The sequence below is a fragment of the Glycine max genome, chromosome 12 (genome assembly GCF_000004515.6).
Source record: "Glycine max cultivar Williams 82 chromosome 12, Glycine_max_v4.0, whole genome shotgun sequence".
NCBI lineage: Eukaryota > Viridiplantae > Streptophyta > Magnoliopsida > Fabales > Fabaceae > Glycine > Glycine max.
In genome coordinates, this window is record NC_038248.2 from 31,233,232 (window position 1) to 31,249,351 (window position 16,120).

The 16,120-nt window shown below is 32.6% G+C and overlaps 2 protein-coding genes across 2 annotated transcripts; both read left to right on the forward strand.

Annotated features, from left to right (window-relative positions):
• The first annotated feature begins 8,408 nt into the window (after positions 1–8,408).
• On the forward strand, positions 8,409–10,404 carry LOC102660672 (uncharacterized). The gene is made up of 8 exons (XM_006593158.1): positions 8,409–8,469; positions 8,558–8,642; positions 9,039–9,192; positions 9,276–9,433; positions 9,528–9,642; positions 9,722–9,892; positions 10,004–10,066; positions 10,240–10,404. The coding sequence occupies exons 1-8, from the start codon at positions 8,409–8,411 to the stop codon at positions 10,402–10,404; spliced, it is 972 nt and encodes a 323-aa protein (XP_006593221.1).
• A 1,246-nt stretch (positions 10,405–11,650) lies between these two features.
• Positions 11,651–13,436, forward strand: LOC102660804 (uncharacterized). The gene is made up of 4 exons (XM_006593159.1): positions 11,651–11,873; positions 12,082–12,129; positions 12,204–12,278; positions 13,072–13,436. Exons 1-4 carry the CDS (start codon positions 11,651–11,653, stop codon positions 13,434–13,436), a joined length of 711 nt encoding a protein of 236 aa, XP_006593222.1.
• Positions 13,437–16,120: the final 2,684 nt, after the last annotated feature.

A 16,120-nucleotide genomic window follows, 5' to 3' on the forward strand; every position in this document is an offset into this window, starting at 1 on the left:
ATTCTTGGCATGCAACAACAAATCCATCTTTGATCTTTATTTCATTTCCTCACTGGAATGCCAGACTTGTGGGAAGCCACAACTTATGTCAAGACAATATATTTGGACAGTTGAAATCACACAATCGATGCTTGGTGCACCAGGACCATTGGTAACTGATGTGCCATCATTTTCTTTTATTTTCTAAACCCTTTTTGCACCATTTTAATTATTAATTGGTCTTAATTGTCAATTAATTAGGCAGTTTTATTATTTGGGCCCATTCAGCTAATTTGATGTTTTTAATCTAATTTCAGGAATTAATGAAGCATTGGGCTTGAATCTAGAATTGGGCTTGGACTTGAAGAGGGCAGACTAATTTATTCTATAAAATTAGATCTTATCTTATCTAGATATTATTTAGATTTGAATCTCTCATCTAGATATTATTTCATCTAGATCTTATCTTATCTTATCTTATCTAGATTTGATTTGATTTTACTTATGGGCTTGGATTTAAAACATATTTGTAAGCTTTGGGGCTGAAAAAAACTATATAACAGCACCAAGGTTCTAGTTTAGGGGGCCCCTCTCTCCCTCGCGGGAGACTCTCTCTCTCTCTCCTCTCTCTCTTCTATTTTTCGTTTTTAGTTTTAGTCTCTCTTCTCTTTCTCTTTTATTTTCGTTTTTTTTTTCAATTCCAGTTCAGACTTTTAGTTTTATCAATAAAATTTCATTCTCTATTTGATTAATGGAAGGCTAAGTCCGCAGCGTTGTTTTCCCTTGAGGATCAAGCACAGTTCTCTTTGAGGTTCTATTATTACTATCAAATTCTGTTTAGTTTTTCCTCTTCACTAATTACTTTGAATTTGTTGCTTTTAATTCATGCATGCTTAGTGTTTGATTAATTGTCTCTGCGCTTAATTTACGTTCATGCTTAATGATCGTTTATGAGTAATTGGTGTATGTGATGCTTAATCACATAATGAATGCCTTATGTTGAATTTCGCTTAGTAATTTAATTTAGGGTTGGATTAAGTGGTTAAACTGATAAAGGATAAACTCTCGTAACCTAGGATAAGAGACTTGCTTGTGAATCAAGGGGAAGCAACGTGTTTTAATTCTGATATTTTCTAATTCACATATATTCGCTGTTTAATTTACAAAAGCAAACAACCCCCCCCCATCGTTACTGTTACTGTTACTGCAAGTATATTATGAACATTTGGCTTGTCACTGCTCGTTGGGAAACGACCTAGGATCACTTCCTAGTTACTACATTTTAATGTTTATTTGATTCGGGTACGGCCTCGATCAGTAACAATGAAAACCTTTTTAATGTTGCTTATTAATTCATGTTTATATATCATGCTATTTTTTTCCCATGCAGAGGCTCCCTAATTGTGTCATGCCGCATGTAAATGCCTGTGGTCAACACATGACTATTCTTTGGAGATTTGGACCTCCATTACAGTGGAATGTCGTGGTGGTTGACGGTGGAGTTGGGCGTAGATATGTTGTACAACCATGGTATCAATTCCTTGTAGATAATAATTTCTCCCACGGTGATGAAGTGTCCTTCTATTGCAGGAGCATTGACAAAATATGGGAAATTGTCATCTGCCGGAGAAAGAATTGGGACTACTAGATTTAGTTTATGTGCTTTCATTTCTCTATCATTCTGTGTTTTATAAACATTTTTTCAACTGCATGGTCTCTTTCTTATTAACTTATTTGACTTTGAACATTAGATATATTATAAATGTTTAATCTTTTTAATTTTAAACATTAGCTCAAATTTTATTTATGGTTTGCAAAAGGAAAAAGTCTAGGTGGCAAGAAAATTGGAAACCAGGGGAATACAACTGATCCCCGATAACAAAGTCATCTGCTGCATCCTCTTCATCATTGTCCAATACAATGCAGCTTAATATGACTGTTAATTTGGTGCTTATACAGCTTTTTGAAATATATATCATGTCTGAATAGTTGACATTATTAATGCCTTTCATTTAAGTTCTTTCTGGCTATCCTTTCCTGCCTGCAGATGTTTTCATTTTATGAAGCTTCGACATTCTCTAATTTTTACTATATTCTGGTGCCTATCCATGTTTTTCGTCTCTGCTGTCATTTAATTGAAACAAATTATAAAAGATATTCTAGAATAAAACAACTGATTGTCGCATCACCATAGTTTTATCTTAGACATTACATGCTGCAGTCATTTCATGTTTATTTCATGCCTATTTGACTGCTTATGTTTTACAGACCGTGTAATTTCCATGTTATGTTAAGCTTGATTAGCATCACAGATTAGCCATCTTGTTGTACTGGTTTTTTCACATTTTATTCAATTATATTAACAACTTTGTTAGATACTTAACTCAATTCTAATCTTTTGTCCTCTGCATTTAGTTATTTAAGCCTCTATTTCTTTGCACCATCACCAAATATAACTTCTTTTGCTAAGACAGCATAGTCAAATGGTAAGTTGTGTTTTTTCAAATTGTCTCGGACAGCAAATCAAGCACTCATTTATATTGCAGTCTATAATAGCATTCAATTGTTATCACGTTAATAAAATGCTTATTTTGGCAAATTTTGCCTATACTGGTTTGGATATTGTTATTATTTTGTTCTGCTGTTTGAGCAAAATGGTGTATACTTCTGTAATTGTTATTATAACCTTATATTAATCGCTTTTCTATTATCCTAATTGTCTTGATCGAAATATGCAAAAACAATTTTTCCTTTTCTTTCCTTGCCATACAGTTATATCTATTTTGTCAAAACACTATATACCTATATTATTGTAATTATTATATTATATTAATCGTTTATCTATGATTCTAATTGTCTAAATCCAAATTTGGAACAACAATTTCTTAGTTTTTTCTTTTTTATACATTTATTTCAAAGTTAATTGATGATATATTTAATAACTTTAATTAATATGTAACCAATTAATTCATTCCAACTAGAACTAAATGTCTAAGAAAAAAAACTTTGTAACCTCTATTTATTCCAATTTTTGTAAGCTTTTTTTTAAAAAAAAATGACTATTTTTTATTTTTCTGATTTTGGAAAAAAAAAAGGACAAAAAAGAGTTGTTACCTGATCTATCAACCAAAACAGACTATTATTCAATAATAGCAATTTCTATTATATATTCTCATGCGCATTAAATTTACAAAAAAAATCATCTCATATATTTATAATTATTATTATTATTATAATATGTGACTCTTCACATACAATCCTCAAACGCACAAAACATTCCGTAGAAAACATACGCATAAAAACCTCGAAGGCATAAAAACCTTACAAATAGTTGCATATGTGACTCTTCACATACAATCCTCGAAGGCACAAACCAGTTAGTCAGTGAGTCTCCCACTTCTTCTTCAAAAACCATTCCGCTTCTACACATCCACCCAATTCGTTTTTACTCATTTGTATTTATCATCCAGAAGAACTTTAGACGAGTTGGTCAATATTTTAACCAAGGTATAGCACTAATCCCTGGTCTGACTCCCATTTCAACTCAACCGAGACAAGCATGGCTTCACATTCATCCTCGGCTACAAGCAAGGTTTTTTTTTGTCCTCTTTTATTCTATACATGGATTAAGAGCCTATTATCTATTATAGATGACATTTTGAGTGCATGCATACATATATTTTTGTTGATTAACATTACCCATTTTGACTCCCAAATTTAATTCCTATTTTGACTGCTACACCAGAAAAAGATCACTTTTTTTCCCTATCTCTTATGTTGCTTCGTATTAAATTGCAAGATGTTTCCATATATTGATCCTAATTTTTAGTACTCCCTCATGCATGTTGAATATTCTGACAACTTTAGGTTTTTTGGAATTAACGATCCATATTCAAGGGTTGTTGTCTGTTAGAGGTCATATATAAATCACTCTCCAAGTTTTATAACTTATAATACTAATTTCAGAACAAAAGCTTTTCTACATTAAAAATTCAGGGTCATAGAAATTCTGTAATACAGGTCATTCAATATTGTCTGCCCTAATATACACAATACAAACAACCTCGCTTTTACTTTGATATTTTCTTATGTGTACTATTTGTGCTTAATTTTTTCCTATCCAGTTTTTGATTAATTATTCCATGTTTTGTTCTATGACAAATTTAATTAATTTTTGTGCTATAGGACCGATCAAACTGGTTGACGACAATACGGTTTTCGGCTGCATTCTGTGTTTCCAAGGTCAGCATTCAACCATTTACCCTATTGTCTTATTTCATATGTAACAAAATTTTTTTAATTAATGTTAACATGTTTCCCTGCAGAACATCATTGAGGTTCCACTGTCTTACCATAGACAGTGGAGGCCATATTATCCGACGTATGTTTTGTTTCAGCATAATGGAACCACACATTTTATTAGGCTTCGCAGATATGGTAGCCGATACTTTTTTTTTATGGCCTCAAAGAGTTTAGAAGAACTCACGAAATTGACGACAGTGTCATCCTACGGTTTTTTAGTGGTGACAAAAATACCACCTTCGAGGTGGATGTCATTGGATCTATCTTTGGCCAACGTCGTCCAAGGTCGGTTCTGACAACCAAAAGACACATCTTTACAGTCGATGTCACCGAACACATGATGCAACAGAGTCTTCCTTTGGTAATTATTTGCTAGCCACCCAATTATGTTCATGCTATTAAATTATTTAGTTTTATTTTGGTTTAACGCTGGCCACATGTTGTTATTTTTCTCACCCCACTTTTCTTTATGACAACAAACCTATTCTATTATTTAATTTTTGTCTTAATATTGGTCAAATTTAAATTACCCTAAGTACTGTAAATACAATACAGGAAAAACATTCAGTCATATGCTCACTATTTTTTTTTCAATGCAGGTCCTTCCACCAACAGCTTTCAGTTTTTGTTTGGATCACAAAAAATTGTTCCTGTTTAGAGAGGCTATGGGAAACGTCAACAATGGAAAATCACCATGCACGATGGTGTCCCATCTGTTGCCCAGCCATGGTTCCAATATCTCTCTGAAAATAATTTAATGCATGGAGATGAGGTAATATTCTTCTTCAGATTTGACGAACATGTATGGGAAGTTGTATTTAGAAAGGAAGTTATATGGGATGATGAGGACCTTTCCCACTGAAGATAATGCGCAGACACCATGGACACAACCTCTTTTTTGTTTATTTCTTTTATGTTTTTATTAATTTTGTTACTCAAATATCTGTTATTTATATGTTGATTAAGCTTGGTTATCATTTGTCCATTTTATTGGTTTTTTGCACATTTCCACATCCCACTTGCAACCTGTTGGTTGCTCCACTTAGTGTTGCAAGTGTCTTCTTTTGGTTAAATTGGTTACAGGTGTCGTGTGTTGCTGTGTTGGCTCTGTTTCTTCTTCATTTTGTTTTCATCTAAGCGTTGGGTTATAGTTAAAAGTTGCCATTTTTGTTTTCAACTATTATTCTCCACTTTTGGTTTTTCCTGTTCAGCTTTTGTTTTGTCGATTTGGTTTTTGCTGTGGGGATTTTGTTTGACATTTATGTTTTCAGCTATTATTCTCTGGTTTTCGTTTTTCCTGTTCAGCTTTGGTTTCGTCGATTATGGTTTTTGCTGTACATCAGAAATACTATTATGATTATTATTTGCTCACCATTTTTTTCAGACTTTTTTCCCTGCAAGACTATTCTTCATACATTGTTTTCGACACAATTTATATGCATTTCTTCCCAATTTTTGTTTCCATTTTTAAAACAATTTTTTGTGGCTTTACATTTTAAATGTATAATGATACATGTCATATTGTTAATTATATCAATTGTAGATGTTTGAATATATATAGTTGGAGTTATAGTTTTTATTTTGTCATTCAATATATATAATGCATTTATTATATTTTCCCAAAACCGTGCTTTCTAATTATATTGATAGTGTCATTTTTTTTTTTTGCTGCAAATATTTATCATGGAATTTATAATGTTATTCATGACTTAGCATAGATATAGTAAATGATTAATATTAGTATGAATTATGGAAGTAAAATATGGTTACCATAGTTTGTTTTTATAGAAATTTTATATGAAAGAATAGATAATATTTTACTGCATTTGTGTTAACTGTTATTTTTTTCCAAACAAAAAATCAAAATTATTTTATCAATATTTCAAAAAAAAAAAAAACAATCTCCATTTTAGTATAACATGTTTACCACATTATTTAAATTTACCATGTCTGATTATTATATTGCTAATCTGGATTTAAATTTTCTTAAAAAAACCATGATATCATTTTCCTTACAAATGATAGGAGTCTATTGTTACAACTATATTTAAATTGGGCCTTCAAAGTTTACAAGAATTTGTCTTCTTTTGATTATCAATTAGCACAACAATTTATATTCTTACAGGAAGATTCTTGAATTCAAATTAAGCATTGCTGCTTAAACGATTTTTATTAAAAAAATAATATGCAAATTAACAAATGTTTTTTTCCTATTCATTAAAAGTTACCATTTCATCAAATTCTATTTTATTTTATTATATTCATTATTACTATTATTATTATTATTGTTATCATCAATAAACTCTAAGTCGGGTTTTTTTTTCTCCGTTGTTATGCTTTAACCTCAAATACTATCATTATTATTATACCCTGAATTTTTTAAAATAATATTGTAATAACCTCTATTAATACAAATTCAAACATTCCTAACTTTCACCAAGACCGCTTCACCTTCAACACTAAAATTATTAGACATCCATTTCTTAAATAATACACACAAATAAAACACATTCGAGGGAAAAAAATCCCTGTTTGTTGGTTTTTGGGTATATGATTCTGGCTCCAGCTGTCGCTTTCTGCATGCATTTGCGGTCATTCCTTCAACTACTACTCCAGCTTTTGCATGCATTCCTGATCATTCAAGAACAAAGAAATTCATACTCTGTCTTTGCGCATTCTCTCACGCTTTTCTTTCCTTGGTTTGGTTTCTTTCTTTTTGGTTTTTGTTCCTCCATTATTTAAAGTTCGATTTTGAAACTACTCTCAGGCTTTCCATTTTTGTACGCATTTGGTGTTTCCTAGACTTTTCTTGGTTCTTAGGTTTAAATTTTCCAACAACTCGAACTTTCCAATTTGTGTTGATTTCCTATTGTCGTGCATTTTGGTTTGAGTTCTTGCATTTCTGTTTTTGTGTTTACATTTCTTTACAATCACAACTGTTTTGCTTTGATACATGCATGTTTGGTGTTGTTTATGCATATTTGTTTGTTACCCTCTTTAACGATCGGCCTGTTGGGTGGTGTTTTTTTTTGTATGCTTTTAGCCAGGGCAAACAAAATCGGGTTTAAATTTTCCAGCTGGTTGGAGTTTCCATTTTGTGGAGAGTTCGTGTTGTCGTGCATTTTGGTTTGATTTCTTCTGGTTTTGTTTTTTTCTTTACATTTGTTTACGGTCACAGCTGTTTTGTTTTAATACATGCATGTTTGGTGTTGTTTATGCATGTTTGTTTCTTACTTTTTTTATGATCGGCCTGTTTGTTGGTGTTGTTTTTTGTATGTTTTTAGGCAGGTCAAACAAAATCAGGTAATAGCTAAGCTATCATTGCGAGAGTACTATTTTCCTATCGAGGTCACCTTGAATGGCTATACCTGCAATGTTTTTTGCTTGTGGGGCCTTAAGTTTTGGTACATATTTATGCATTGTTGCCTATTCGTTGTTTTTTTAATTCATGTTTTCTCTGATGTTATTCATCATGACAGAAATTTTTTATGTTTGATAGATACTATATATTCTTGTTCCTTTTTGGTGCTCCTGTTGGCTGTCGAAAAAAACAGAATCAGGTCAGCTCCATTATTCTTTCTATCTAATTCATCATATTTATAGTCTGACTTACCATTGTTTTTTTCAATAAATATCATTCTATTTGTTGTTGTTATCAAGTTATCTGATTGTTTTGTGGTTTCAATTTCTATGTAAGTGTCTGACTTTTTGTTCAGACTAATGGCACGTATTGCTGACAAGATAAAAACCATCGACGGATCTAAAGAAACTCTGAAACTTGCTGTAAGGATAACCGATCTCTGGTTTGTTGGGACACCGAGCAGGTCTGAACAAGCTGAGATGATCATTGTTGACTCTGACGTATGCTCTTAATTTGTTCTTTTTGTTCATGAATTGGTTCTGTTTGTAGTCGTTAATTAGATATTTGTATTATTCATAGGGTGATCAGATCCACGTGGTCTGTTAGCAAGACCAGTTAAAGGCATGGAAAATGGATTTGAAGGAAGGTTGTAGTTATGTGATGCACAATTTTAATGTCACCAAGAATGATGGATAGTACAGAGTTTGTGATCATCCATATAAATTTACATTTATTGGAGTTACCGTTGTCAAATAGTGTGGCTTAGATGGCGTTTGTAGATTTTTCAGATATCATTGTTGGCCAATTACAATTTGACCTATTAGTAGGTAAGCGCAGCTAGATTTACATTTCTAATTTCAGCACCAGTATTTGTGGGTTTTGTTTTCCGTTATTGATTTTTACTTGATTTTTTAGACATCATTGGTGTTGTTAACGAGGTTGTCTTTCGTCATATTTCACCTAGAAGTAAGAGAGTTGTTTTTAAGCTTATGAATTTGAGGTAAACGTATGATATGCTCTATGAGTTACTGACGGTTGTATCACTACATGGCTGTATGTTGTTAATTCATTGTTTGTATAATGAATTGTTTTGTTTTAGTAATGAATTGGTGTCTTGCACTCTATGGGACGATTATTGTGTCCAATTTCTGGGGGTATACTATGATATATAGTTAGTTGTTTTTCATCTTCATTGGATCCAACTTATGCTTTCATTTCTGAGTGGTACAGGATCCTATCCATGCTCGGTTAGCAATTCTTTGAAGGCTTCTAAACTGACTATTAACGAGCCACTGGCACCAATTGAAGAATTCAATCAGAAGTATTTGCCTCTTATTGTTATTAATATATGTTTTCTTCTTTTTCCTTTGGTCTATTATTGATTTTTTATGTATAGGCTTTCAGAATTGGGCATTGAGATCCGGTCAATTTTGACACATCGTTCCCAGTGGAGTTCACAGCCTTCAGGTTATGCTCAGTTACCATCAAGGGAGACATTCATTTCCAAGTCAAAGGCAAAGAGCATTTCTGAGATAAACAACCTTTGTGAAGTAATTCACTTATATATGTTTACCTGTTTATCGTTTCTTTGGATGCCTTCTACTGAATTTTATAGCTGTAATATTTCCTGCAGGAGTTTGTTTGTGTTACTGTTGGTACAATCACAAGGATTCTTATGGACAATCATTCATGGTGTTATCCATCTTGCATTCAGTGCTATAAGAAAATAGATGTCTATCTAGAACCATTTGTGTGCCCATGTGGCAAACATAATGATCGGGTTGTGCTTAGGTCTTTGTTATGCTATTTAAATATCTATGCCCTTATATTTATGTTTTAATTTCTTTTTAGTATTAAACCCTATTATATATGTTTCCACATATAGAGTTGAAGTCATGGTCAATTATAAAGATGAAAACACAAAATTTCTCCTGTGGGATCGTGAATGCACTGAATTGATTGGGCAATCAGCTGATGAAGTCAACACCCTCAAAATAGAAGTAGGTGTCTATAATTTCAAAATACAAAATTTAATGTTGGCATAATGTTTAATTTTATTTATGTTTTTTCCTATTCAAGGATGGTGATCTAGATTTAAATGCCTCCCCAAAAGCACTTGATAAACTACTGGGTCGTCTGTTCGCCTTCAAAGTCAAAATCCAGCCGCAGTATAAAAATTCTACTATTTTGAAGTGCTCCAGTGACTTAACTTTAATTAATGATGTTCTGGACATGTTGCCTGATGCTGAGGTCCTATTTTATGGAGTTGTTCCTCTTCATTATTGGTATATGTATATCTTATTTATATATGCTTATTTATTTTTCATTGACTCTACCAGTATCAATCAACATCTTACGCAGACATGTTCAAAGATTGAAGTTGCAACACCGTTTGATTCCAATGATCCTGTCCACGATGAATGTGTAAGTTTTAAGTTTTACCATCTTATTCCAATATAGTATTTTCATAGACATATTTGGACCAAGATTCTAATCCACATTCATAAACATTATCGAATGGGATCAAGAATCCTGACTGCCATTTGCATAAAGTTCAGCTTTTGCATCCACTTATTCTTATTGTTTGTTCTATCCAGCAATCCATTTCTATAACAGCAAACCATGATCCACTTATTGGACTTCCCTTGACACCAACAAAACGACAGTCATTTAATGAATGTGATGATGAAGCAAGAAGCTCCCAGATTTCACCAACTCAGCTATCGTCCAACAAATTAGCAAAACATGGGAAGATAGAATAGATTTTGTTGCTTAGAAATAGCCAACGCTTTTTGATTTTTTGTTGGTTTTTTGGAAATTGTAATTGAACTATCTTTGTTTTATTTTGGTGTCTAATCCTGGATGGCATCGGCTATTCCAATCTAACATCCTGTTTATTTGCAAATTCTAATAGAACTCTTTAATTTGTTTTATTTTCATCTATGATTCTGTCAAACATTACACTTATACTAGCATGCATTATTCCAGTCTGACATGTTGTTTATATCTTTTGCACAATGTTTAGATGTGTTAATTTATTATCCGAGATTATGATTTATTATTTTTTTATAACATATTTTAAAAAAAACATTATTCATTCCACAGTAACTGAAGCATGCGTGGATGATTTGTTGTTTATGATTAAGCAAATGTCTTGATTACCAAATTTGGTCAACGCCTCTGTGGATCTTAATAGCTTAAGCTTAATTTAATTTAAGTTAATTTATGATATGTATCGAGCAAAATTTGCTATCCACTTCCGCATCTATCCAGGAAGAAACAAAAATTGCTCTCATGTATTAATCATATAATTTTGTACACTTTTATAAAATAACATAAGCTATGACTTTAAAGAAGGGCAGACTAAATGTTTTATCAATGAATGCATTATACTTCTGTTCGTCACAACATACTTGATATTAAATTCCTTATCAATCAACACTTGTATCGAGCTTAATAGCCTAAGTTTAATTTAAGTCAATTTATCATATATATCAGGCAAAATCTGGTATCCAGTTCCGCATGTATACAAGAAGAAACAAATATGGTTGTCATGTATTCATCATGTAATGTCGTTAAGTTTTTAAATATTATACAAGATATTTTAAAGAAGCTGAGGGTAAATATTTTATCAATGAATGAATGCTACTTCTATTGCTTGCAACATATTTGATATGAATTTTTTTTATCAATCTTACCTATCCATGTCTATAGGTACATGTGTCATTACTATTTAAATTAAAAGTATCCAGATTTTGCCAGCTGTAAATCCCAAATTTGTTATTACACTCTTTTAGTTGCATTTCATTACTTACTGCTTAAGTTAATTATGATAGAGCTCATTTGAATAAGCTTTAACCAAAAAAAGTTCAACTACAACGTCCTCAACAATCCTCGCTGTTTGTTTCTGTCTTTTACCATTTGAGTTTGCAATATAATTGTTCCTTCCAACAACACTCCACTGTCCAAATATAAACTATAATATCATCAACTGAACACAATAGGAACATGGAAAACCATAGATTTATAAGCAAGTCTGATTCAACAAAAGCCAAGAGCAACAGAAAGCGTATTAGACAACAAAAAGTCCATCTTGATGTTCAGCATAGTGTCCAGGCAAGTCTCAATCCAGCTTCATCCCACACTGAAGATGATTATAACCAACCAAAGACACCACCTCATAGTGTTCATGCAATTGCCGATCGGGCTCCACACGATGCTGAAGATCATTGTGCGTTATCAAAGTTAACATTTTAGTATCTTTACATTCAGCTCATATCAGTAAATTATGTTAATACAATATCCATATATAGTTTGTTGTTAAAAGGTAAGAAATTCGTAGATTTGATGCAAGATTATAGCAATGCATGTCATTTCAACATTCGGATTGAATCATTATCATTATTTGCTATTTCTATCATGCTTTTTCTGTTTTGAAGTTAATATCTGCGATTCATCTGAGAATGAGACTTTTGGATCAGCAGAAGGTAGGATAACAAATCTTCTTCATTTGCTTATTAATTTCACTTCTAATCATAATACCTAATTGCAACTTTCGTAGAATCTGAGACTATTTCTTCAGTTCGATATCCAAACTGTGAATCCTCGCATCATGATTCTTCAATGGACACAGGAGGTAAATGTCTTATACAATTTTTTTTGTTTTTTAAATGACACAATAAAACATATTCTAAAGTATTCTACCAGTTAATGTTCTTATATCTATTTTAGTAATTCCTATTAAAAAAATCTCGATGCTTACGGTTATGGTCTAATATCTAATGTTATTATTCCAGAATATTTTGATCTTGGTGACCAGCTCATACAATGTAGACATTGTAATGCTAAAATGTGGTATCATGAAAACATATCAAAACGTTCAAATGCCTCAAGCCCACGATTCAGCCTATGTTGTGGAGATGGCAAGATTGAACTTCCATTGTTACAGAATCCACCTAAATTTCTGCAGCAACTTCTATTTGAGCAAAATACAGCTTATGCAAAAAATTATCAACAGAACATAAGAACTTATAACATGATGTTTACATTTACTTATGCTGGTATTAAATTTGACAAAACAATTGGTCATTCCAGAGGTCCTCCTACAATCAGAATTCAGGGTCAACCCTGTCACAGAATTGGAAGTCTATTACCAATGCCTGGAAAAGAACCTAAATTTGCATAATTATATATCTATGAAACAGAAAATGAAGTTCAAAATAGAATTAACATCATGAGGTAGTTAACAACACAGTGCCAATATAAGATCCCTGATTTTGATTGATGTCCATTGTTTATTTTACATTAACATCCGCTTAATTTTTGACATATTTGAATATCTGGATTTTTAGCCACTATAATGAAATAGAGGCACATATTGTCTCAAATTTGCAAAAAATGTTGGATGAAAACAATGCTCATGCAAAAAGGCTTTAGGATGGCAAGGGATAGATTAACAGACACTCAAGTGCATAATGTCAGACTCAAATTGATTGCTGGTCGAGAAAAAGATGGTCATACATATAATATACCAAGTGTCCCAGAAGTTGCTGCACTTATTGCAGGTGATATTAATGCAAATTCGAACAGAGATATTATTGTTGAAACTCAAAATGGGCAATTGCAGAGGATATATGAATTACATTGTAGTTATCTAGCTCTACAATATCCTCTATTGTTTCCTTATGGAGAAGATGGATATAGGACTGACATTCTACATCGTGATACATTAAGCGGGAAAAGAAGAAAAAGGAATCGTCTTACAATGAGAGAGTGGTTTGCTTATAGACTATAATGCAGACCCAATGAAGGTCAAACTCTGCTGCATTCTAGAAAACTATTCCAGCAATTTGTTGCTGAAGGATACACAATGATTGAATCCGAAAGACTCTCCTATGTTAGAAACAACCAAAAGAAACTCAGAGTTGATAAGTTCTATAGCTTGCAGCAGTCATCCGAAGCTGGAAATACAGAAGGTTTAGGCCAAGGCAAGAGGATTATCTTACCTTCAACCTTTGTTGGCAGCCCACGTTACATGGATCAACTTTATTTTGATGGCATAGCTATATGCAGTCACGTAGGCTTCCCAAATCTTTTTATTACTTTTACCTGCAATCCAAATTGGCTTGAAATTCATAGGCTGCTGACACCTTTGAATTTGACACCAATAGATAGGCCAGAAATAATCTCCCGCATTTTCAAGCTTAAATATGAGCAGATGTTATTAGACCTTACAAAGAATCACCTGCTAGGCAAAGTCGTCGCATGTAAGTTGATGCTAATTCCTATTTGTAGTGCTACAAATAGATAAGCAATTTATTGTAAATTATGTTTTCTTTAATACCTTTCTATTAATCATATTTGGTTACACTACAAACATGTACACAGTGGAATTCCAAAAACGAGGGCTTCCTCATGTCCATTTATTGTTATTTTTACACGCCAACAACAAATATCCATCTCCAAATGATATTGATAATATTATATCAGCAGAAATACCTTCACAGAAAGATGATCCAGAACTCTATAAATTAGTCCAAAATCACATGATTCATGGTCCATGCGAAATTTTGAGGCCTGCATCTCCATGCAGGAAGGAAGGCAAATGCAGTCGATTTTATCCAAAAAAGTTTCAGCCCACAACTCTTATAGATGGAGATGGTTATCCTGTATATCGTAGAAGAAATACTGGTCAGACAATAACCAAGAATGGTATTATAATTGATAATAGATGTATTGTACCCTACAATCCAAGATTGTTGAAAAAATACCAAGCACATATAAATATTGAATGGTGCAACCAAAGCACTTCTATCAAATATTTATTCAAGTACATCAATAAAGGATATGATAGAGTTACGGCTGTGATGGTACATGATGACAATGAAACAGTTTCGCATGCAAACACTCCAAATGATGAAATCAAGGAATATCTGGATTGCAGGTATGAACCAAGTTTAATATGTAAATCATCTTATGATTGTATTTTAAATATTTTTTATTAAAAATACATTTCTCCATGTGAATCTGCTTGGAGGATCTTTGGTTTTCCAATACATGGTAGAAAACCTTCTGTAGAGAGGCTACAGTTCCATCTTCCAGGCCAACATAGCGTTCTCTACCAAGACCATGATGATATTGATGATCTCCTCTCTAACCCAAGCATTTCTAAATCAAAATTTATAGCTTGGATGAATACAAACCAAGCTTTTGTTGAAGGTAAAAACTTGACTTATTCTGAATTTGTGACTAAGTTCGTGTATAACCAGAAACAGAGATGTTGGCAACTTAGGAAAAAGGGTTATACTATTGTCAGACTTCAATGGGTTTCTCCAACTACAGGGGAATTATTTTATTTAAGGATGATGCTGACTGTCTGTAGAGGACCAATCTCATTTGAAGATATCAGAACAGTTGATGGTATTGAATATTCTACATATAGAGAAACATGTTTTGCTATGGGTTTTTTACAGGATGATAGAGAATTCATTGCTGCAATCCAGGAAGCAAAAGACTGGGGCTCAACACCTTATCTAAGGAATCTTTTTGTATTATTACTTTTGACAGGTACCATGAACAAACCTGAAGAAGTATGGGAAAAAACTTGGCATTGGTTAAGTGATGATATTGTATATAGTCATCGCAGATCATCAAACACTCCAGGTTGGCTTACATATAGCTTGACACAGAAAACTTTAATCATAAATATTATCTAACTTCCTTTTCAAATGTCTTAGGATTACATATTGATGACTCCAATCTGATGAATCTGGTATTGCTTGAAGTTGAAAAGCTGTTACTAGTCAATCAAAGATCACTTAAAGACTATCCTTCCATGCCATATCCTGAGAACGCAAATTTACTAACACATGTAGACAACCACCTCATTTTGTCTGAGCTGAATTTCAACAATGAAGAACTTAGATCTGAATTCCTTAACCTTTTTTCTCAAATGACAGGTTTATATATTGTACTAACTTGCCTTCCTTTTTTTCCTCCTTTGTGTTTCACTCTGGAATTTCAACCTGTTATTAAAACCAGAACAATCTTTATGCCTACAGACCAACAAGCATAAATTTATAACCAAATTATTCAGGCTGTCAATAAAAATGAAGGTGGAATGTTTTTCTTATATGGATATGGAGGAATGGGAAAAACATTTATTTGGAAGACACTTGTAGCCTCATTGAGAGCTGACAATAAAATTGTTATTATGGTTGCTTCTAGCGGCATAGCTTCTTTGTTATTGCTTGGAGGAAAAACAACACATTCAAAATTAAAAATTTTTGTTCCTATATTTGAAGACTCGACATGCAATATTAATCAAGGAACACAATTGGCTAAATTATTGAATGAAGCAAGTCTTATCATCTGGGATGAAGCCCCCATGGCTCACAAATTTTGTTTTGAAGCACTTGATCGAAGTCTAAGAGATGTTATTAAGGCGAAATCAAGTGCTTATAAAATCTTTGGTGGCAA